At 37.2% G+C, this 26,098-nt stretch overlaps 2 protein-coding genes across 2 annotated transcripts in view; both read left to right on the forward strand.

The window, feature by feature from the left end:
• LOC102810238 (rho guanine nucleotide exchange factor 10-like) overlaps positions 1-26,098 on the forward strand; it is a 128,108-nt gene that overhangs the window by 22,582 nt on the left and 79,428 nt on the right. Inside the window, exons 4-11 of the mRNA XM_085508609.1 lie at positions 9,180-9,421; positions 12,181-12,259; positions 13,526-13,698; positions 15,694-15,867; positions 15,987-16,103; positions 19,183-19,275; positions 20,398-20,568; positions 21,550-21,603. Coding sequence (XP_085364735.1) covers positions 9,180-9,421; positions 12,181-12,259; positions 13,526-13,698; positions 15,694-15,867; positions 15,987-16,103; positions 19,183-19,275; positions 20,398-20,568; positions 21,550-21,603 — 1,103 coding nt within the window. The remainder of the gene's footprint in view (positions 1-9,179; positions 9,422-12,180; positions 12,260-13,525; positions 13,699-15,693; positions 15,868-15,986; positions 16,104-19,182; positions 19,276-20,397; positions 20,569-21,549; positions 21,604-26,098) is intronic.
• Positions 5,373-6,497, forward strand: LOC146733855 (zinc finger protein 862-like). Its single transcript, XM_085490765.1, has one exon. The coding sequence runs from the start codon at positions 5,373-5,375 to the stop codon at positions 6,495-6,497; it is 1,125 nt and encodes a 374-aa protein (XP_085346891.1).

A 26,098-nucleotide genomic window follows, 5' to 3' on the forward strand; every position in this document is an offset into this window, starting at 1 on the left:
TTCTATGGGAGGGAGGCATAAGTTGATTGTATGAAACATTCTATGGGAGGGAGACATAAGTTGATTGTATGAAACATTCTATGGGAGGGAGGCATAAGTTGATTGTATGAAACATTCTATGGGAGGGAGACATAAGTTGATTGTATGGAACATTCTATGGGAGGGAGACATAAGTTGATTGCATGAAACATTCTATGGGAGGGAGGCACAAGTTGATTGTATGAAACATTCTATGGGAGGGAGACATAAGTTGATTGTATGAAACATTCTATGGGAGGGAGACATAAGTCGATTGTATGAAACATTCTATGGGAGGGAGGCATAAGTTGATTGTATGAAACATTCTATGGGAGAGAGACATAAGTTGATTGCATGAAACATTCTATGGGAGGGAGGCATAAGTTGATTGTATGAAACATTCTATGGGAGGGAGACATAAGTTGATTGCATGAAACATTCTATGGGAGGGAGGCATAAGTTGATTGTATGAAACATTCTATGGGAGGGAGGCACAAGTTGATTGCATGAAACATTCTATGGGAGGGAGGCATAAGTTGATTGTATGAAACATTCTATGGGAGGGAGGCATAAGTTGATTGTATGAAACATTCTATGGGAGGGAGGCATAAGTTGATTGTATGAAACATTCTATGGGAGGGAGGCCTAAGTTGATTGTATGAAACATTCTATGGGAGGGAGACATAAGTTGATTGTATGAAACATTCTATGGGAGGGAGGCATAAGTTGATTGTATGAAACATTCTATGGGAGGGAGACATAAGTTGATTGTATGGAACATTCTATGGGAGGGAGACATAAGTTGATTGCATGAAACATTCTATGGGAGGGAGGCACAAGTTGATTGTATGAAACATTCTATGGGAGGGAGACATAAGTTGATTGTATGAAACATTCTATGGGAGGGAGACATAAGTCGATTGTATGAAACATTCTATGGGAGGGAGGCATAAGTTGATTGTATGAAACATTCTATGGGAGAGAGACATAAGTTGATTGCATGAAACATTCTATGGGAGGGAGGCATAAGTTGATTGTATGAAACATTCTATGGGAGGGAGACATAAGTTGATTGCATGAAACATTCTATGGGAGGGAGGCATAAGTTGATTGTATGAAACATTCTATGGGAGGGAGGCACAAGTTGATTTCATGAAACATTCTATGGGAGGGGAGCATAAGTTGATTGCCTGAAACATTCTATGGGAGGGAGGCATAAGTTGATTGCATGAAACATTCTTTGGGAGGGAGGCATTAGTTGATTGCATGAAACATTCTATGAGAGAGAGGCATAAGTTGATTGTATGAAACATTTTATGGGAGGGAGACATAAGTTGATTGCATGAAACATTCCATGGGAGGGGGGCATAAGTTGATTGTATGAAACATTGTATGGGAGGGAGACATAAGTTGATTGTATGAAACATTCTATTGGAGGGAGACATAAGTTGATTGCATGAAACATTCTATGGGAGGGGGCATAAGTTGATTGTATGAAACATTCTATGGGAGGGAGACATAAGTTGATTGTATGAAACATTCTATGGGAAGGAGACATAAGTTGATTGTATGAAACATTCTATGGGAGGGAGGCATAAGTTGATTGCATGAAACATTCTATGGGAGGGGAGCATAAGTTGATTGCCTGAAACATTCTATGGGAGGGAGGCATAAGTTGATTGCATGAAACATTCTTTGGGAGGGAGGCATTAGTTGATTGCATGAAACATTCTATGGGAGGGAGGCATAAGTTGATTGCCTGAAACATTCTATGGGAGGGAGGCATAAGTTGATTGCATGAAACATTCTATGGGAGGGAGGCATAAGTTGATTGCATGAAACATTCTATGGGAGGGAGACATAAGTTGATTGTATGAAACATTCTATGGGATTGAGACATAAGTTGATTGTATGAAACATTCTATGGGAGGGAGACATATGTTGATTGTATGAAACATTCTATGGGAGGGAGACATAAGTTGTTTGTATGAAACATTCTATGGGAGGGAGACATAAGTTGATTGTATGAAACATTCTATGGGAGGGATGCATAAGTTGATTGTATGAAACATTCTATGGGAGGGAGGCATAAGTTGATTGTATGAAACATTCTATGGGAGGGAGGCATAAGTTGATTGTATAAAACATTTTATGGGAGGGAGACATGAGTTGATTGCATGAAACATTCTATGGGAGGGAGGCATAAGTTGATTGTATGAAACATTCTATGGGAGGGAGACATAAGTTGATTGTATGAAACATTCTATGGGAGGGAGACATAAGTTGATTGTAGGAAACATTCTATGGGAGGGAGGCATAAGTTGATTGTATGAAACATTCTATGGGAGGGAGACATAAGTTGATTGCATGAAACATTCTATGGGAGGGAGGCACAAGTTGATTGTATGAAACATTCTATGGGAGGGAGACATAAGTTGATTGTATGAAACATTCTATGGGAGGGAGACATAAGTTGATTGTATGAAACATTCTATGGGAGGGAGGCATAAGTTGATTGTATGAAACATTCTATGGGATGGAGACATAAGTTGATTGCATGAAACATTCTATGGGAGGGAGGCATAAGTTGATTGTATGAAACATTCTATGACAGGGAGACATAAGTTGATTGCGTGAAACATTCTATGGGAGGGAGGCATAAGTTGATTGTATGAAACATTCTATGGGAGGGAGGCACAAGTTGATTGCATGAAACATTCTATGGGAGGGAGGCATAAGTTGATTGTATGAAACATTCTATGGGAGGGAGACATAAGTTGATTGTATGAAACATTCTATGGGAGGGAGGCATAAGTTGATTGTATGAAACATTCTATGGGAGGGAGACATAAGTTGATTGTATGGAACATTCTATGGGAGGGAGACATAAGTTGATTGCATGAAACATTCTATGGGATGGAGGCACAAGTTGATTGTATGAAACATTCTATGGGAGGGAGACATAAGTTGATTGTATGAAACATTCTATGGGAGGGAGACATAAGTCGATTGTATGAAACATTCTATGGGAGGGAGACATAAGTTGATTGCATGAAACATTCTATGGGAGGGAGGCATAAGTTGATTGCATGAAACATTCTATGGGAGGGAGACATAAGTTGATTGTATGAAACATTCTATGGGAGGGAGACATAAGTTGATTGCATGAAACATTCTATGGGAGGGAGGCATAAGTTGATTGTATGAAACATTCTATGGGAGGGAGGCACAAGTTGATTGTATGAAACATTCTATGGGAGGGAGGCATAAGTTGATTGTATGAAACATTCTATGGGAGGGAGGCATAAGTTGATTGTATGAAACATTCTATGGGAGGGAGGCATAAGTTGATTGTATGAAACATTCTATGGGAGGGAGGCATAAGTTGATTGTATAAAACATTCTATGGGAGGGAGACATAAGTTGATTGTATGAAACATTCTATGGGAGGGAGGCATACGTTGATTGTATGAAACATTCTATGGGAGGGAGACATAAGTTGATTGTATGGAACATTCTATGGGAGGGAGACATAAGTTGATTGCATGAAGCATTCTATGGGAGGGAGGCACAAGTTGATTGTATGAAACATTCTATGGGAGGGAGGCATAAGTCGATTGTATGAAACATTCTATGGGAGGGAGGCATAAGTTGATTGTATGAAACATTCTATTGGAGGGAGACATAAGTTGATTGTATGGAACATTCTATGGGAGGGAGGCATAAGTTGATTGTATGAAACATTCTATGGGAGGGAGGCATTAAGTTTATTGTATGGAACATTCTATGGGAGGGAGACATCAGTTGATTGTATGAAACATTCTATGGGAGGCAGTGTTGTGCCGAGGCCGCGTCCTTGCGTCATTCCCGCAAAAAAATAACAAATGTCGCAACTTTATTTGGCTGGAAGGGCCTTCGGGCGCACTCATTTTGCCAGTACAAATCTGTAATGAATAATAACTTTCAAAGAAATCAAGCCATTTTGACGACTCATTTTTTTTAATGGCGAGTAAAAAAACACGAAATCGCCTTTACCTGGGCCCCTATCCACGTGTATGTATTTATATGCTATCGTACAGTGTTGATATTGTGTCTACTAAATACTACCTAATCGCCGATGTGAACTCAACTAGAATAACGCTATCAGTCATGGTTGACATAGTGACTACTCAATTAGTGCACGCCCCGACTGTGAAATTGATTTTGATTCGCTCAGTTCGCTTACTAAAATTTACGCTTGCTGTCACATCGATGTCCAGCGCAGTCAGCCTACCCTCAACTGTGAAATTGATTTTCATTGGCGAAGCCCACGCCCTCAACCAATCAACACTGCCGTTTTATTGAGTCGGAAACTGAAAGCAAGATGTCTGCACACGATGGTTGAAAACGAAAGGGTAGAACAATATTGAGCTTTTTCGGACCATCAGCTCAAAAGAAAAGCAAATCGAATGACGAGATTGGGTTAGATGAGTCAGAAAAATCGACTCCTGTGGAAGATGTGTCTTTATCTCCACCGGAAACATCACAGTCTTCGAAAACTACGGTACATGATTCTACTAGTACATCGCAAGAGCGTGAAGATGACATCGGGTGTGAACCGTCTTTCGTGGGAATGCAAACTTCAAGGTATGTCCGACATTTTCAAGATAAGTGGCTACGAGATTTTAAATGGCTACAATATGAAGCTTCCAAGAATGCAATGACCTGTAAGATGTGTATCAAGCATAATAAACAGAACACTATGACCAAAGCGAATGCTAATTTCCGAACAAGCACACTTACTCGCCATGCAGAATGTAACGATCATAAAGCAGCAATGATGTCAGATTCAATGATTTCCGACTTTCAGAAGGCGGTAAAAAATGTTCACACTGAAAATGAAAATAGCCTGTTGGTTGCTATACGTGTAGTGTTTTTGCTAGCAAAAGAGGACATTGCAATTAACAAATATGATAGCCTACTTAACCTGCTTGAGCAACTTGAATGTCCACATGTGACAGGACTCAGAACAGGAAAAAATGTAACTTGCGCTTCCAACAAAGCAGCCTGTGAAATGCTAGAGTCTCTTGCCACTGTTATCCGAAAAGGACTTGACAATAGACTGTTAAAGTCCCCCTTTGTCAGTGTTCTGTGTGATGAGACCACAGATATTGTTATTAAAAAAAAACTGGTTGTCTATAGTAGAATTTTAAACCCGGACTTCTTTAAACCATCAACACATTTTCTATGCAATTTGTAGGTAAAAAGTGGAACAGGCAAAGCCATTCACAAAGAATTGTCTGGTGTTATAAAAGAAAAACAGCTTCCACCAACCAAGATAATGAATGGGCCTTGGTACAGACGGGGCCACCGTTATGACAGGGAAAGGACAGGGTGTAACTGGCTACATGTTAAGAGAAAACCCAATGATGTTAAATTACCACTGTATTGCACATTGTTTAGCATTGGTAACATCTCAGGCAGCTGATGAGGTTCCCTACTTGGTTGAATACCAGCGAATAATGACTGGGATTTTCTACTTTTTTAAGGCATCATCAAATCGTACAACAAGATTAACAGATATTCAAAATTTGCTTGAAGAACCCAATTTAAAAATTAAAGAGGTTCATGAAGTGAGATGGTTGTCTGTCTTTCTGGCTGTAAAAACTGTGTATAGGTGTTTAGACTCACTCATTACGTTTTTTACCACTGACAAAGATGCTAAATCTAAAGGTTATGGCAGTAAGATGTCCAAGTACGATGTTTTAGCTACCACTTACCTGCTCATGGACATATTACCAATAGTCTCAGAATTGTGCCTTGTTTTTCAAAAATCTGACCTTGATGTTAGCTTAGTGCAAGTGTCAGTAGATCACTGCAAAATGGCTCTAAATAGGATGAAATCTTCTGAAGTAGAACATGACACTTACCTGTATCAGCTACAGAGTGAGCATCTGAAGTCTGAAAAGGGGAGACTTACCTTCAAAGGTAACCATATTATACAGGGTAAACAGAACATTGATTCAATCAGGGTAAAATTTGTTAATGCAATCTTGGAAAAAATTGACCAGAGATTTTCAAATAATGATAGTAATATTGTGTATGCTTTTGGTGTGCTTGGAATGAGGCCAATATCATTCTGTTCCCAAAAAGACCTTGAAACATGGGGTAATGAACATTTAGAAACACTTGTCTGCCAGTATGGTATGCCTAAGGTGTCCAAACCTCTGAATGACCAGACTCCTGTGACAGTTGAACCAATAATTGATGCAGAAACTACAAGAAAAGAGTGGTCCCTTGTGAAGCCATTGATAGTCAAAGCTGGTTATCCACGAGATAAAATGGCTGATTTGTGGGGAATGATTAACAAGTATCATAAAGATGATTTTCCAAATTTGTTAACTCTGGCCTCATTGGCTCTAACTGCCCCAATCCATACTGCTGATTGTGAAAGGGGTTTCAGTGCCCAGAACCAGATTAAAACAGCTGCTAAAAATTGAAGCATTTGACTTTAATGCAGCATTACAACATTGGAGAAAATCTAAAGACAGAAAGATATTCCACACAAGTTGAATAAATGTTTTTATTTCACATGAACATCATTGAACATTTTATTACTAAGTAACAAACATTAACAACCACTACTGTACAGTTGTAACCACTTTAACCATCTTTTTTTCAGTTAACTGTAATGTTGTTATTGTAACACAAAACTGGAAATAAAACTACATGTTATGATGTAATATAATCAGTTCTATGTTTGACTTGTGTTGACCCAATTTTTGGTAAAATGGCCCCATTTTTGGGGGGTCATGGGGCCATTGGACCCCACGTTTTTCAAACCTTGGCACAACACTGGGGAGGGAGGCATTAAGTTCATTGTATGGAACATTCTATGGGAGGGAGGCATTAAGTTTATTGTATGGAACATTCTATGGGGGGGGGCATTAGTTGATTGCATGAAACATTCTATGGGAAGGAGGCATAAGTTGATTGTGTGAAACATTCTATGGGAGGGAGACATAAGTTGATTGTATGAAACATTCTATGGGAGGGAGGCATAAGTTGATTGTATGAAACATTCTATGGGAGGGAGGCATAAGTTGATTGCATGAAACATTCTATGGGAGGGAGGCATAAGTTGATTGCATGAAACATTCTATGGGAAGGAGGCATACGTTGATTGTATGAAACATTCTATGGGAGGGAGACATAAGTTGATTGTATGAAACATTCTATGGGAGGGAGGCCTTAACTTCATTGTATGGAACATTCTATGGGAGGGAGGCATTAAGTTTATTGTATGGAACATTCTATGGGAGGGAGACATCAGTTGATTGTATGGAACATTCCATGGGAGGGAGGCATTAAGTTTATTGTATGGAACATTCTATGGGAGGGAGGCATAAGTTGATTGCATGAAACATTCTATGGGAGGGAGGCATAAGTTGATTGTATGAAACATTCTATGGGAGGGAGACAAGTTGATTGTATGAAACATTCTATGGGAGGGAGGCATAAGTTGATTGTATGAAACATTCTATGGGAGGGAGGCATAAGTTGATTGTATGAAACATTCTATGGGAGGGAGGCACAAGTTGATTGTATGGAACATTCTATGGGAGGGAGACATAAGTTGATTGCCTGAAACATTCTATGGGAGGGAGGCATTAGTTGATTGCATGAAACATTCTATGGGAGAGAGGCATACATTGATTGTATGAAACATTTTATGGGAGGGAGACATAAGTTGATTGCATGAAACATTCCATGGGAGGGGGGCATAAGTTGATTGTATGAAACATTCTATGGGAGGGAGACATAAGTTGATTGTATGAAACATTCTATGGGAGGGAGACATAAGTTGATTGTATGGAACATTCTATGGGAGGGAGGCACAAGTTGATTGTATGGAACATTCTATGGGAGGGAGACATAAGTTGATTGCCTGAAACATTCTTTGGGAGGGAGGCATTAGTTGATTGCATGAAACATTCTATGGGAGAGAGGCATACATTGATTGTATGAAACATTTTATGGGAGGGAGACATAAGTTGATTGCATGAAACATTCCATGGGAGGGGGGCATAAGTTGATTGTATGAAACATTCTATGGGAGGGAGACATAAGTTGATTGTATGAAACATTCTATGGGAGGGAGACATAAGTTGATTGTATGAAACATTCTATGGGAGGGAGGCATAAGTTGATTGTATGAAACATTCTATGGGAGGGAGGCATAAGTTGATTGTATGAAACATTCTATGGGAGGGAGGCATAAGTTGATTGTATGAAACATTTTATGGGAGGGAGACATAAGTTGATTGCATGAAACATTCTTTGGGAGGGAGGCATAAGTTGATTGCATGAAACATTCTATGGGAGGAAGGCACTAAGTTGATTGTATGAAACATTCTATGGGAGGGAGGCATTAAGTTCATTGTATGGAACATTCTATGGGAGGGAGACATAAGTTCATTGCATGAAACATTCCATGGGAGGGGGGCATAAGTTGATTGTATGAAACATTCTATGGGAGGGAGACATAAGTTGATTGTATGAAACATTCTATGGGAGGGAGACATAAGTTGATTGTATGAAACATTCTATGAGAGGGAGACATAAGTTGAAATAAAACTACATGTTATGATGTAATATAATCAGTTCTATGTTTGACTTGTGTTGACCCAATTTTTGGTAAAATGGCCCCATTTTTGGGGGGTCATGGGGCCATTGGACCCCACGTTTTTCAAACCTTGGCACAACACTGGGGAGGGAGGCATTAAGTTTATTGTATGGAACATTCTATGGGACAGAGGCATTAAGTTCATTGCATGGAATATTCTATGGAAGAGAGACATCAGTTGATTGTATATTGATTGATTTATTTCACCAGAAAATTTTGTATACAATATGATATACAATATATAATATGATAAAATTTGACCATGACCGCGGCACACCGCAACGCCCGACATGTGGAGATGGTCGAGTACAACATGAACGAATTCTATGAGAGTGAGGCATCAGTTCATTGGGTCTTGCTCATAGAACGTTCTTGTGTTCTTTGGTACAATGTATGTGCCATTTGATGTGTAACCAATGCAGAATGGAAAGTTGCTGGAATATATTAAGTAATTATAAAATATCTTGTTGACCTTAAATATTTGTAATGTTTCCAGGTTTCTTCATTGATGACGAGTTGCTCTACGATGACATTTTAAATACGGATCCTCTCTTTCCGGAAACTGATTCACTATCAAGTTGGGGATCTGATGAATGGGATCGCAGTGATGACGAGAGTGGTGCAGATAGTGATGTAAATAGCTATTATGAGGATACACCGCAGAGTACCAGTGGTAGACAACATAGAACTAGCTCATCTGGAACACCAGCAAGGTCACGCAGATACGAGTCAGCTGAGGTAAAACAATTTTGCTTTGCTCTGTGTTGCTTTGCCTACATTGCTTATGTTCTTGCTATGACTACAATGCTTATGTTGTTGCTACAGTGTGCATGTGGTTGTTATGACTACAGTGTGCATGTGGTTGTTATGACTACAGTGTGCATGTGGTTGTTATGACTACAGTGTGCATGTGGTTGTTAGGACTACAATGTGGTTGCCCTGCTTCTGCAACATTTATGTTATTGCCATGTCTACAATATATATGCTGATGTCGGTATTGCTATAATATGTATGTTGTTGCTATGCCTACAATGTGTTTATGTTATGCTTGCAGTGTTTATGTTATTATTAGTCTCCGTCCGGACGCAGTCCGAAAACGGGGACTTATGTTTTGACCTCCGTGTGTCTGTGCGTGCGTGCGTGTGTGCGTCCATCTGTGGTGCCTCCGGACCTGTATCTTAGAAATGCCTGAACCAATCACAATCAAACTTTACACATACATCATACATGATATTATACATATGCACGTCAATTTGCAATCTGATTAAAATCTGATGTAGTGTACGGGCTTTAATTATTTTGGCTATAAACTTATTTTAATTTATTTTTTTATTACTTTTGTTATTAATGCCATTTTATTTTATTATTATTTTAGTTTGATTTTGATTTTGTGTTTTTTTAATTCCGCCCTACATACATCTGATCCGACGCCTATGTAAGTCCCGTTCAAATCTTGCGTAAGTAACAGCCAATCACAGCCCCCATTTTATACAGGCTGTCGGTTGCTTACTTTTCAGTGGAGCGATACTTTGCCCACTTGAATAAACTATAAATAGGAAATTGCTAGTATATTTTTATTTACAAAAGAAATTCCACAGCATTTTACAATTGTTGTTATTACATTGAATATGTGTACACTTCCAGATACATCTTCGCCAGCCAAGGTTCGTTCATTCAGTCGTCGCTTCAATTTTACATCAAACACTGAGCATAATTATCTAGAATGGAATCAAACAAATAAGTAAATCGTAATGATTAGAACACTGTAAACAGCTATAGTAAACAATGCAAACTGATTTTACATTGTATAACGGTCACCGGCCCACGGCATCGATGCAGAAAATTGGAGCAACAAAATATTCCCTGATCAATTGCAATGTGTTCCAAATAAAAAATATTTTATTCCAGTCCAAATCAGATCAATTACTTTAATAAAGAGTTATTGTATAATGTACAAAATGTTGATACGTTTTGATGAATATTTACAGCTACGGCTTCAATACCGTAGACGATGTTGGCCCGATCGTCAACAAAACATCACCTGTCTCCAGGGCAAGCGACTGGAAAAAGACACCGGTGTTCGGTGGAACCACTGGAAACAAAATCGTCACTCCCAGAATAACTACGCAAAATAATGATCTAAACTCGAACCATTCAAGCCACAATATTAACATAAAAATTACTTTCGTTGCATTTGAAAATGATAAACTTACCGAAAAGCTGTGTTATTCTCGGTCGCTAACGTCGGTATAATCCGCCATTTTATTTGAGTGTGTTTGCCCGGTGACGTCATCATGTGCGCTATAGAAGGAGGTCTGTGATTCGTTGACTAAAATCGTCGATAGTGGGTCTCGTTGAAATCTTGTTACATAGGCATTGGGTCAGATGTAGGTAGGGCGGAATTGAACAAAAAAATCACAAAATCAAAATCAAAGTAAAATAATAAAATTAAAAGGCATTAATAACAAAAGTAATAAAAAATAAAATTAAAATAAGTTTATAGCCAAAATAATTAAAGCCTGTACACTACATCAGATTTTAATCAGATTGGTCAATTTGTTTCACGATCTGATTCAAGATGGCCGAATGGCGGCCATTTTTGTGCTAAAAATCATCAAAATCAAGCATTTCTCGGCTGTTTACAGATGGATTTTGTTCAAACTTGGTATATACATTAGACATTATGGCACTTTGATGCAAATAATTTTGTTTTTCAGATAAGATTCAATATGGCCGACTGGCGGCCATTTTGTATTATTGAATGTGGTTCTCGTGCCATATCTCTGACTTGCTTTCACTGATTTATGTTCAAATTTTAAATATTCATTATACATCTTGTCATAGATAAACAGATATATTGGTTGGACGATCCTATTCAAAATGGCCGAATGGTGGCCATTTTTGTGCTAAAAAAATCATCAAATATCAAGCATTTCTGGCATTTATGGATGGATTTCGTTCAAACTTGGTACATACATTAGACATTACGGGTTCCTGATGCACGTCATTTTATTTTTCAGATTGGATTCAAAATGGCTGACTGGCGGCTATTTTGTTTTAATGATTGGGCTTTTAGAGCCATATCTCTTAAATGCTTTGACTGATTATATTCAAACTTTGTATATTCGTTATACATCATGTTATATATACATGTATCATGTTATATATATTTTTATTACATGTATTCAAAATGACTGATTTTGAATGCTGTTCCAGAGCAATATCTCTCAATATGGACAAGTACTTGTTTGATGATCAGATACAAATGTCAATCATTTTAATGTTAAAAAATCATATTCCTGACATGGTTATATTCCAGCTATATTACTATAAACAAAACTATATATCTTAAATTTGATAACTAACAGGGACTGTGCCATGCATGGCTTGTTGCTACAATGTATATGTTGTTACTGTGTCTGTTGCACTGTAACTTTATATAATGTCAAGTTATACTTTTTTAATAGATACTTTTAAACGTGTATTAATCTTTCTAGCTTCGAGATGAAGAAGGAGTGCTCAGGGTTTTAGATTTTAACAAAACTCCAGTTGAGAAACAAACAGATGATGACAAAGGTATGTGCAACTGGCAGCCATGTTGACTTTTTAGTCCTCGCTTGGACGCAGTTCGAAAACGGGGACTTATGTTTTGACCTCTGTGCGTGCGTGCGTGCATGCGTGCGTGCGTCCGAACCTGTATCTTAGAAATGCCTGGACCAATCACAATCAAACTTCACACATACATCACACATGATATTATACATATGCACGTCAATTTGTTTCACGATCTGATTTAAGATGGCCGAATGGCGGCCATTTTTGTGCTAAAAATCATCAAAATCAAGCATTTCCCAGCTGTTCATAGATGGATTTTGTTCAAACCTTGTATATACGTTGGACATTATAGGACCTTGATGCACAACATGTTGATTTACGATCTGATTTAAGATGGCTGAATGGCGTCCATTTTTGTGCTGAAAAATCCTAAAAATCCAGCATTTCTCGGCTGTTTACAGATGGATTTTGTTCAAACTTTGTATATACATTAGACATTATGGGCCCTTCATGCAAATAATTTTGTTTTTCAGATAAGATTCAAAATGGCCGGCTGGAGGCCATTTTGTATTATTGAATGTGGTTCTCGTGCCATATCTCTGACTTGCTTTCACTGATTTATGTTCAAATGTTAAATAATCATTATACATCATGTCATAGATAAACAGATATATTGGTTTGACGATCATATTCAAAATGGCCGAATGGTGGTCATTTTGTGCTAAAAAATCATCAAATATCAAGCATTTCTGGCATTTCTGGATGGATTTCAGTCAAACTTGGTACATACATTAGACATTACTGGTTCCTGATGCACGTCATTTTATTTGTCAGATTGGATTCAAAATGGCTGACTGGCGGCCATTTTGTTTTAATGATTGGGCTTCTAGAGCCATGTCTCTTAAATGCTTTGACTGATTATGTTCAAATTTTATATATTCGTTATACATCATGTTATATATATATATATACATGTATTCAAAATGGTTGATTTTGAATGCTGTTCCAGAGCAATATCTCTCAATATGGACAAGTACTTGTTTGACGATCAGATACAAATGTCAATCATTTTAATGTTAAAAAATCATATTTCTGACATGGTTATATTCCAGCTATATTACTATAAACAAAACTATAATTTGATAACTAACGAGGACTGTGCCATGCATGGCTTGTTATGTGTTAATTTCTCAGACATTTCTAGACAGATTTTGTTCAGTGTTGTTACAAAGCAATAGTTGTCTTCAAATGTTTTTGGTAAATCTGTTTTGTATTTGTTTTCATCAGAAGAAGAAAGTCCTTACATTGATGTTGCTATCTGTGGTAACCGACATCCTCCTCCAGAACTGCCTCCTGCACCGCCGGGTTTAGGCAAAGAAGATATTGTGAGACGTCATATTGTTCAATGTATTATTGATAGTGAAAATAGTTACGTCAATACATTGACTAGACTTATACAGGTAATTTACAGTTTTAAATTAGTAGTTTTGTAGTATATCCTATAACAATCATCATACTGGCTTATTATTCAATTACACAAACTATCAACATTTTTATAGTCCTTGGGTCTCAAACTAATTTATCATGTTCAAAACAGATAATCACACAACAAAAGGAGAAATTGCGAAATACACTGTCATTTTTAGTTATTTCAAACCAGATACCATTATACTGAGTAGTTCTCAGTGTCCATACATTCGGAGTTCAACCTCAATGCTGCAATTGAAGCCACTTAGTCTTATATTTTACCCTTTGTATGTTCATGTTTGAGTCTACATCTGTATCTAGGACATGCCTAGATTAATTACATTTTAATCTAAGACATACATCATGCATCTTGTTACACATTCATTGATTTTGAAATACAATAAGCCATATTCCGAGATCTCACGTGGCCAAGCTTTATGTCCTTAGCAACCAGTTTTGATCACATGACACACAGTCAAGCTTTCCTCTAGATACAGTGGCAGTGCCATTGTTTACTCTGTTGCATTCTGTTCACACAACAATATCAACTGTACAAAAGTGATTAACTGTTAAATAGTGCTCTGAGAGTGATTCTTGATTTCATCTAAAGTATTAAACAAATGATGTGTTTTTTACTTGTTTCACAAAACCAAAAACACAACCTAAGAAATGCGATCGGTGGATCAGTGCCTGTTCTCATGCCGATGACTTTGAAAGACACCTGATCATGCATAACCCTTACAGTACTCGACCGCGTTAGTGCCCATTGTCCTCAACTCAGAAAATCATGATTTTTTGGGTGGTGATCGCTCACTGAGCACCCCCCTCGGAAATAAGTGCAAATGACAATATTAATTCACCATGTGACAGATTGAGGGAAATAATTTTACCTGCAACAACGTCTTTTGACCTAATGGGCCAAGTCTGTTATTAAGCAATCAGAATGCTGTGTTTTAACGCAATGCGGAAGTGAATTATCAATGTCAAAGTACTATATGTGGGAACTGATTTCAGCGAATAAACTGCATGATTTTTTCAACAACTGGTAACTAGTAATTTTTGATAGGCATGAATTATTTACTGCATTTAACCGGTCATTGTCAAAGCATAGTTTACACATGGTTACCGTGGTCTACAGTACACATTCACAACATATTCATGGTGGTTGATATCCACGCTGTATCATATAAAAACAATTACCTGTATTTGTTAAGCAATAATCCAAGACCAAGTTTTATGATTAGACAGTCAAGTTAGGGGCATTTTGGAAGGGATGGGTGCTTAGCTGAACGTGAACCCGAAATTAGAAGGGTCCCAAAAGTGGGGGAGGTGGCACTTAGCCGAGTATGGGTGTGTACATGTGTTCGCTGCACTTTATAGGAAGCAATAATCTGACATCGTCACATCTAGACCTGATACTAGCCACTGCAAGGAGGGTAGAATTCAATGTTGAAACACAATATTTACGTATAAGGCTCTCTTGAGCTCATATAAGTGTAAACAGAATGATAAAGCGAATGGATCACAAGCGTGAAAAACAAACAACGCACAACGTTATGCTAGGAGGTTGAACCATAGCTAGACCTGTGCCACGTGTCAAATTTAAAGATGGCTGAAAGATAGCCATTTTTGCACTAAAATTCATCAAATTAAAGCATTTCTATCAATCATGAACCTAATCCTAGTCATGTATGAACTAATTTGGTCCATACGGTACATACATTAGATATTGTAGGATCTTGAGCACGATATATATAGATATTTTGTATTTTAGATCAACTTCAACTTATTCGGCTCCAGCGTTATATGATAGTTGAAGTGTTTGATTGGTTGAGGGGTTTCCAGACAAAACATCATGATATTTGTGAAATCACAGAATAGTTTCTGCAGGGTGTGAGGGACATGACAAGAATGTGATATGCCATCTTTCATTGTGTGACAAGAATTCTTGATATGAAATTAACAAGTAATGTATGTTACTTTCTTAGGAGTATGAGAAGCCATTACTGGAAAGCATGATTCTTGAACGTGAAAAAGTTTGTGCAATATTTTACCAAATCAGAGCCATCCATCAGTGCCATAGCATATTTCAAATAGCATTATCAGCTAGAGTGAAGGAATGGGACACTGTACAAAAACTTGGTGATGTCTTTGTTGCGTCAGTAAGTATATTCTGTATTTTTGCATAGTTTATTTTTTTTTTTAATAGAAGTGCCTTCTCTTTCAAGATGGGATGTGTTGTATGTATTCGATATCAGATTTCAGATTACTTGTTTTGCAGTTTTCTAAATCCATGGTGCTTGCAGCCTACAGTGCATATGTCAATAACTTTAATGTTGCTATGGATACAGTTCGGAAATCCTGTGCAAACAAGCCAGCATTTGATGAATTTCTCAAGGTTAGTGAAATACAAAATATCCCTCATTTCTAAACATTGTTATTTCTGCTAGGTTCAATATCATCAGGTCAATAAGCTATTTTTGTGGGAAACGAAGTTTTAGCTTAATGAAGTCAAAAATTTGTTTCAGTGAATACCAAAAAAAGTAATAATGGAATATGCTATTTTACTACTGATATTCTTTGTAAGTGTTTTGTTGTCCCTATTCAGACTGTATATTGGGACTTATGGATTGACCTCTATGTGTGTGACCTCTGAATGGCAGCCATTTTAATGTTAAAATGTTGTGGAGCTATAATATGTCATTAACAATCAAGTTCAAACTTTATTGATACAACATGTCGTATATATATTTATTTGATAATGGAATGGCAGCCATTTTAATGTTAAAATTCATCAAAATCAAGTATTTATTTGATTGTGCATGGATAGATTTCATTCAAGATGGGTTACATACCTTGGACATAACGATACTTTCAGATCTGATTGAAAAGGCATACTGGCGGCCATTTTTTTTAACAAATTATGTTCACTTTCAAACTTTAGATACATCATACATCATGTCACACATATATTTGTTTGATGGTCAGATTCAACATGGCCGGGTGGTGGCCATTTTAAGGGTAAAATTCATCAAAATCGAGCATGCTTTACAGATCTTGGTGTTATACACAGACAACTGTTGTCCATTTTAGTCCATACAATGAACATGTATATACAACAGAACCATAATTTTAATAATATAATAATAATAATAAGATCAGATTCAAAATAGCAAATGACAAAAGCTGTTCTAGAGCAATACCTCTGACAAACATTGACTGATCACAATCAAACTTTACAGCTTTATTATATGTATGTGTCATGTCCTGATTCAAAATGACTGATTTATTTCGTTTACAGGGATTCTTTCATATCATGACATGACTTGTTCAATTTTGGTACAAAAATCAAACATAATGGCACTTTGATGAACATCATTTTATTTTTCAGATGAAGTTTAAAATGGCTGATTAGTGGCCATTTTTTTCCCACTGTCATTCCAAGGCCAAATGTCTTAATTAATAGAAACTTCACAAGTAAATCATATTGTATATATGGATATGCATTAATTTCATAATTCAATTCAAGTGGCCGTTTCAATAATAAATTGTTTTTTCTCAGCACAGAACCAAATCTCGGTCACTAATGGATAATTGGTTCAAACTTGGTATATATGTATTAACTGTCATATTACGGAGATCAATGTCAGATAATAATAATATAAATCACACTCCTTTTGTGGTCATTATTCTTAAAAAAAATATGTGGACCCAAAATTTAATAAATAATGAGCAACCCCTGAAACAACTCTTCAACACAATACAGCTGCACATTAGATTCTAAGAACAAGTTGAAGATAGCTACATTCTAGGCATAAATATAAATTTGATTCCAAAACATTATTTCTCAATTTTACTGAAAAAAACACATAGCGCTGTATGCTGCTATTATGTATGGAGTAATATGCATTTGCCTGTAATGATAATGAAGTGGCAAAGTATAGTGATCTGTCATCATCATTGTTGTCATTGTCGTTAACACTTCTTGTGGCAAGGGTAACTCAGGTCATTTTTAGTCCCCGTTCGGACGCAGTCCGAAAACGGGGACCTATGTTTTGCCCTGTGTGCGTCCGTGCGTCCGTGCGTCCGTGCGTCCGTGCGTCCGTGATCACCTGTATCTCGAACATGCATGGACCGATTAAGTTCAAACTTCACTCATACATCACACATTATATGGGACATATGCACATGCATTTTTTTCATGATCCGATTAACGATAGCCGAATAGCGGCCATTTTAAGGCCGAAAATGCATCAAAATCGCACATTTTCACCATTCCGAACCCGGATCTCAGTTATGCATGGACGGATTTCATTCAAATTTGGTACATACATTAAACATAATAGGACCTTGATGCACGTCATTTTTTTTTCCGGATCAAGTTCGAAATAGCCGACTGGCGGCCATTTTGTTTTAAAGAATTCAGTTCTGGATCCGTATCCGAGACATGTCTGGATTGATCAAGTTCAAACTTCACACACACAAGGTACATCATGTCACAAATATGTATGTGCATTTGTTTCATGATCTCATTAACGATAGCCAAATGGGGGCCGCTTTAAGGCCGAAAATGCATTGAAATTGCACATTTTCACCATTCCGGACCCGTATCTCAGTTATGCATGGATGGATTTTGTTCAAATTTGGTACATACATTAAACATAATAGGACCTTGATGCACGTCTTTTTTTTTTTTCGGATCAAGTTCGAAATGGCCGACTGGCGGCCATTTTGTTAAAGAATTCAGTTCTGGATCCGTATCCAAGACATGTCTGGATTGATCAAGTTCAAACTTCACACACACATGGTACATCATGTCACAAATAGATATGTGCATTTGTTTCATGATCTGCTTAACAATAGCGGAATGATGACCATTTTAAGGCCGAAAATGCATCAAAATCACGTATTTTCACAATTCCAGAACCGGATCTCAGTCATGCATGGATGGATTTTGTTCAGATTTAGCACAATGTGTTGTACATATGCAGGTGCATTTCGGTCATGATCTGCTTTGAATGTATATGTCTCTCAAATATGAACGGAACAGGGACATGTCATTGACAATGACTTGTTATTCAATCTTTCACAAACTTTGAAATATAATCAACCATATATAAAATATTAAAAAAATATATTTGTAACCATTATGGCATACATTTCATAAGAGTTTTGTAACCATTATGGCATACATTTCATATGAGTTTTGTAACCATTATGGCATACATTTCATATGAGTTTTGTAACCATTATGGCATACATTTCATAAGAGTTTTGTAACCATTATGGCATACATTTCATAAGAGTTTTGTAACCATTATGGCATACATTTCATAAGAGTTTTGTAAGCATTATGGCATACATTTCATAAGAGTTTTGTAAGCATTATGGCATACATTTCATCATAAATCACAGTACACATGTAGTCAACAAATCATGGGCAAGGTAATCAATAGTTTTACTATGTTTTTTTAAAGGAGCAACAAAGTAAAAACTCTGACAGAATGGACTTGGCTGGAATGATGTTAAAACCAATTCAACGATTTCCACAGTTTATCTGTCTACTGCAGGTAATAAACATTGTTGTATAAAATCTAACTTCAATTTTTGTAAAATAATACAATGTCAATTTTTACCTCTGCTGTTGTCTTTGTCGAGCAGAGCTTATCATATGATTGATCGTCCGTGTCAAATTTTCAGCTCCGCTGTAAACGAAGCGAAGCTCTTCACATTGCTGATTGTAGTGATATGTAGTCTGTCGTCAACCTTTTACATTTTTGTCTTATTCTTCAAAACCGTTAAACCAAATGCTTTTATATTTGCAACATAGATTCTTGGTTTAGTTCTCTGTTAGATTTGTTCAATTCTCTAATTTTGTTGAATATTTTTGGTAAAAAGTGATATTTCGACTTCTTGTTAAAAACCGCAAGTCTGATTGCTTTGATGTTACACATGTACCGGATTCTGTCGTAAATTCTCCCATTTGAAAAATCACCCCAGGCGATCATCAGATATATTTGTTGGGAACTTGTATTTTCATTGAAAAATCCACCTATGCCGGCTTTCAATTCTGGCAGTTGGACCACCCATAACGAAAGAAACTATTGCAGAAACTAATCTAAAATTTTATACATTTTTTTCTTGCTGGATCAAAAAGTAGACCACCTAAAATTTCATTACAATGTCACCCAGTGCATCAAACAAACCTTGTGTGCCAAACACAATAATTTTCTCTTTTTATTAGTAACGAAAGGATATTCTCAAAGAAGTTTCAAATAAAAATGAACAGAACTGCATTACTTAGTAGCAAATGATCGCGGTAGTGCAATCCAGTCGTGCTGCATTTCACAATTGTTGATTGTAGTAGTAGTAGTGATTATAATACCATATCATATTTTTTCAAGATTGGAACACAAACAGTAATTTAATTTTCATTCATAGTATATGGTGGTATATCTAGTTGATGCCATTACCAGGTAATACATAAGAGTTATTGCTAAGCTGTGCTTGATTCAATTAGATTAAATTTATGCAAACATAAAATAAATGTTATCTTAAAAAATAAGGCCAACAATTCAACATGCATTGTGTATTACTTGTGGGAAAATATCTTCATGATTTAATCAAAAATACTTCATAAAACCAACAATTTTGTTCAATCGCTTTGTTAAATAATGTAAGTTTGTTGTCAGGACCTACTGCAGCACACGCCGGCAGGACACACAGATAGAATGTCATTGCAACTTGCATTGACAAGATTAGAAACTTTAGCTGGAAGACTGAATGAGAGGAAAAGACAAACTGAACAAAGACATGAAGTCAGACATGTACTGAAGAACCTCAATGTTAAATATTCAACCAAAGTAAGTACACTCTACATCCTTTCAAATATTATAATACTTACATACATTATTTTTACATTATTATACATGTTTACCGCATAAGGAAATATGAATTCCAAATATGGAACAATGATACAAGACTTGCAAGATGGCGGCCGTGTTTGATATCTTAGGAAGAAATTTTCAATAATTGTCACTATTTTGCTCAGGTCTCATTTCCATCTATGTAATCAAACACTTGTTACTCAGTGCATTTTATGATGTAATACACAATATACACTTGATTGTCGCACACAGAATGTAATACACAAAGTACACTTGATTGTCGCACACAGAATGTAATACACAATATATACTTGATTGTCGCACACAGAATGTAATACACAAAGTACACTTGATTGTCGCACACAGAATGTAATACACAATATACACTTGATTGTCGCACACAGAATGTAATACACAATATACACTTGATTGTCGCACACAGAATGTAATACACAATATATACTTGGTTGTCGCACACAGAATGTAATACACAAAGTACACTTGATTGTCGCACACAGAATGTAATACACAATATACACTTGATTGTCGCACACAGAATGTAATACACAATATACACTTGATTGTCGCACACAGAATGTAATACACAATATACACTTGATTGTCGCACACAGAATGTAATACACAATATACACTTGATTGTCACACACAGAATGTAATACCTTTTAATTGTGATAGTTTGTATTTCATCAGTGTACTTATAAGTACTAGACATCTAACCAAGAAGTGAATCATTTTTATTATGTATTATAAATTTTCATAATGTGAATCAAATTTGTTTCATGTTATGCATCTCAAATAGCAGACAAATATTATTTGCCAAGCTTCTTTTTTAAAAAGCAAATTTTAAATTTTGAACTAATTTAATGTGTCTCCAATACTCTCAGCACACAGGAGTTCTTTCTAAGCTTTCTTTGATTATTCTTTTTTTACCCTCAGGCTACAACAGCAAGCACTCGATGTTTAATACGACAGGATGACATGCTACAAAAAGTAAGTCTTGATATTTCTTTGATGCAATGTATTACGCATACTGTTAGCATACTGATGTCCGATTGTCTGCCTATATCATGTTGTTGTTGCATGCCAATATCATGATTTTATCTTCTTGCATGTGTAGGATGAAAACATCCCTTCAAAGAATCCTTCTCAGAAACTTGCTGTAATGTTGCTTTATTTTTCTCTTTTTCATTTCACCAGTTTTAATTTAATTCCATGTATTTGTTATTATTGGGGATGACTGGTTGATGTAATAGACAACGAATGGCTGGTTGATGTAATAGACTGAGGATGGCTGGTTGATGTAATAGACTAAGAATGGCTGGTTGATGTAATAGACAAAGAATGGCTGGTTGATGTAATAGACAAAGAATGGCTGGTTGATGTAATATACTAAGAATGGCTGGTTGATGTAATAGACTGAGGATGGCTGGTTGATGTAATAGACTAAGAATGGCTGGTTGATGTAATAGACAAAGAATGGCTGGTTGATGTAATAGACAAAGAATGGCTGGTTGATGTAATAGACAAAGAATGGCTGGTTGATGTAATAGACAAAAAATGGCTGGTTGATGTAATAGACAAAGAATGGCTGGTTGATGTAATAGACTGAGGATGGCTGGTTGATGTAATAGACTGAGGATGGCTGGTTGATGTAATAGACTGAGGATGGCTGGTTGATGTAATAGACTGAGGATGGCTGGTTGATGTAATAGACTGAGGATGGCTGGTTGATGTAATAGACTGAGGATGGCTGGTTGATGTAATAGACTGAGGATGGCTGGTTGATGTAATAGACTGAGGATGACTGGTTGATGTAATAGACTGAGGATGGCTGGTTGATGTAATAGACTGATAATGACTGGTTGATGTAATAGACTGAGGATGGCTGGTTGATGTAATAGACTGAGGATGACTGGTTGATGTAATAGACTGAGGATGGCTGGTTGATGTAATAGACTGAGAATGACTCATTGATGTAATAGACTGAGGATGACTGGTTGATGTAATAGACTGAGGATGACTGGTTGATGTAATAGACTGAGGATGGCTGGTTGATGTAATAGACTGAGGATGGCTGGTTGATGTAATAGACTGAGGATGGCTGGTTGATGCAATAGACTGAGAATGACTGGTTGATGTAATAGACTGAGAATGACTGGTTGATGTAATAGACTGAGAATGACTGGTTGATGTAATAGACTGAGGATGGCTGGTTGATGTAATAGACTGAGGATGACTGGTTGATGTAATATACTGAGGATGACTGGTTGATGTAATATACTGAGGATGACTGGTTGATGTAATATACTGAGAATGGCTGGTTGATGTAATAGACTGAGAATGACTGGTTGATGTAATAGACTGAGAATGGCTGGTTGATGTAATAGACTGAGAATGGTTGATGTAATAGACAAAGAATGGCTGGTTGATGTAATAGACTGAGAATGGCTGGTTGATGTAATAGACTGAGGATGGCTGGTTGATGTAATAGACTGAGAATGACTGGTTGATGTAATAGACTGAGGATGGCTGGTTGATGTAATAGACTGAGGATGGCTGGTTGATGTAATAGACTGAGGATGGCTGGTTGATGTAATAGACTGAGAATGACTGGTTGATGTAATAGACTGAGAATGTTTGGTTGATGTAATAGACTGAGAATGTTTGGTTGATGTAATAGACAAAGAATGGCTGGTTGATGTAATAGACTGAGGATGGCTGGTTGATGTAATAGACTGAGAATCACTGGTTGATGTAATAGACTGAGAATGGCTGGTTGATGTAATAGACTGAGAATGGTTGATGTAATAGACTGAGAATGACTGGTTGATGTAATAGACTGAGGATGGCTGGTTGATGTAATAGACTGAGGATGGCTGGTTGATGTAATAGACTGAGAATGACTGGTTGATGTAATAGACTGAGAATGGTTGATGTAATAGACAAAGAATGGCTGGTTGATGTAATAGACAAAGAATGGCTGGTTGATGTAATAGACAAAGAATGGCTGGTTGATGTAATAGACAAAGAATGGCTGGTTGATGTAATAGACTGAGGATGGCTGGTTGATGTAATAGACTGAGAATGGCTGGTTGATGTCATATACTGAGGATGGCTGGTTGATGTAATATACTGAGGATGGCTGGTTGATGTAATAGACTGAGGATGGCTGGTTGATGTAATAGACTGAGGATGGCTGGTTGATGTAATAGACTGAGGATGGCTGGTTGATGTAATAGACTGAGGATGGCTGGTTGATGTAATAGACTGAGGATGGCTGGTTGATGTAATAGACTGAGGATGGCTGGTTGATGTAATAGACTGAGGATGGCTGGTTGATGTAATAGACTGAGAATGACTGGTTGATGTAATAGACTGAGAATGGTTGATGTAATAGACAAAGAATGGCTGGTTGATGTAATAGACAAAGAATGGCTGGTTGATGTAATAGACAAAGAATGGCTGGTTGATGTAATAGACAAAGAATGGCTGGTTGATGTAATAGACTGAGGATGGCTGGTTGATGTAATAGACTGAGAATGGCTGGTTGATGTCATATACTGAGGATGGCTGGTTGATGTAATATACTGAGGATGGCTGGTTGATGTAATAGACTGAGGATGGCTGGTTGATGTAATAGACTGAGGATGGCTGGTTGATGTAATAGACTGAGGATGGCTGGTTGATGTAATAGACTGAGGATGGCTGGTTGATGTAATAAACTGAGGATGGCTGGTTGATGTAATAGACTGAGGATGGCTGGTTGATGTAATAGACTGAGGATGACTGGTTGATGTAATAGACAAAGAATGGCTGGTTGATGTAATAGACAAAGAATGGCTGGTTGATGTAATAGACAAAGAATGGCTGGTTGATGTAATAGACAAAGAATGGCTGGTTGATGTAATAGACTGAGGATGGCTGGTTGATGTAATAGACTGAGAATGGCTGGTTGATGTCATATACTGAGGATGGCTGGTTGATGTAATATACTGAGGATGGCTGGTTGATGTAATAGACTGAGGATGGCTGGTTGATGTAATAGACTGAGGATGGCTGGTTGATGTAATAGACTGAGGATGGCTGGTTGATGTAATAGACTGAGGATGGCTGGTTGATGTAATAGACTGAGGATGGCTGGTTGATGTAATAGACTGAGGATGGCTGGTTGATGTAATAGACTGAGGATGGCTGGTTGATGTAATAGACTGAGGATGGCTGGTTGATGTAATAGACTGAGGATGGCTGGTTGATGTAATAGACTGAGGATGGCTGGTTGATGTAATAGACTGAGGATGGCTGGTTGATGTAATAGACTGAGGATGGCTGGTTGATGTAATAGACTGAGGATGGCTGGTTGATGTAATAGACTGAGGATGGCTGGTTGATGTAATGGACTGAGGATGGCTGGTTGATGTAATAGACTGATAATGACTGGTTGATGTAATAGACTGAGGATGACTGGTTGATGTAATAGACTGAGGATGGCTGGTTGATGTAATAGACTGAGAATGACTGGTTGATGTAATAGACTGAGGATGGCTGGTTGATGTAATATACTGAGGATGGCTGGTTGATGTAATATACTGAGGATGGCTTGTTGATGTAATAGACTGAGGATGGCTGGTTGATGCAATAGACTGAGAATGACTGGTTGATGTAATAGACTGAGAATGACTGGTTGATGTAATAGACTGAGAATGACTGGTTGATGTAATAGACTGAGGATGACTGGTTGATGTAATAGACTGAGGATGACTGGTTGATGTAATAGACTGAGAATGACTGGTTGATGTAATAGACTGAGGATGGCTGGTTGATGTAATATACTGAGGATGACTGGTTGATGTAATATACTGAGAATGGTTGATGTAATAGACAAAGAATGGCTGGTTGATGTAATAGACTGAGAATGGCTGGTTGATGTAATAGACTGAGGATGGCTGGTTGATGTAATAGACTGAGAATGACTGGTTGATGTAATAGACTGAGGATGGCTGGTTGATGTAATAGACTGAGGATGGCTGGTTGATGTAATAGACTGAGGATGGCTGGTTGATGTAATAGACTGAGAATGACTGGTTGATGTAATAGACTGAGAATGTTTGGTTGATGTAATAGACTGAGAATGTTTGGTTGATGTAATAGACAAAGAATGGCTGGTTGATGTAATAGACTGAGGATGGCTGGTTGATGTAATAGACTGAGAATCACTGGTTGATGTAATAGACTGAGAATGGCTGGTTGATGTAATAGACTGAGAATGGTTGATGTAATAGACTGAGAATGACTGGTTGATGTAATAGACTGAGGATGGCTGGTTGATGTAATAGACTGAGGATGGCTGGTTGATGTAATAGACTGAGAATGACTGGTTGATGTAATAGACTGAGAATGGTTGATGTAATAGACAAAGAATGGCTGGTTGATGTAATAGACAAAGAATGGCTGGTTGATGTAATAGACAAAGAATGGCTGGTTGATG

This window comes from Saccoglossus kowalevskii, chromosome 15, assembly GCF_978046115.1.
Source record: "Saccoglossus kowalevskii chromosome 15, keSacKowa6.1, whole genome shotgun sequence".
NCBI classification, from domain to species: domain Eukaryota; kingdom Metazoa; phylum Hemichordata; class Enteropneusta; family Harrimaniidae; genus Saccoglossus; species Saccoglossus kowalevskii.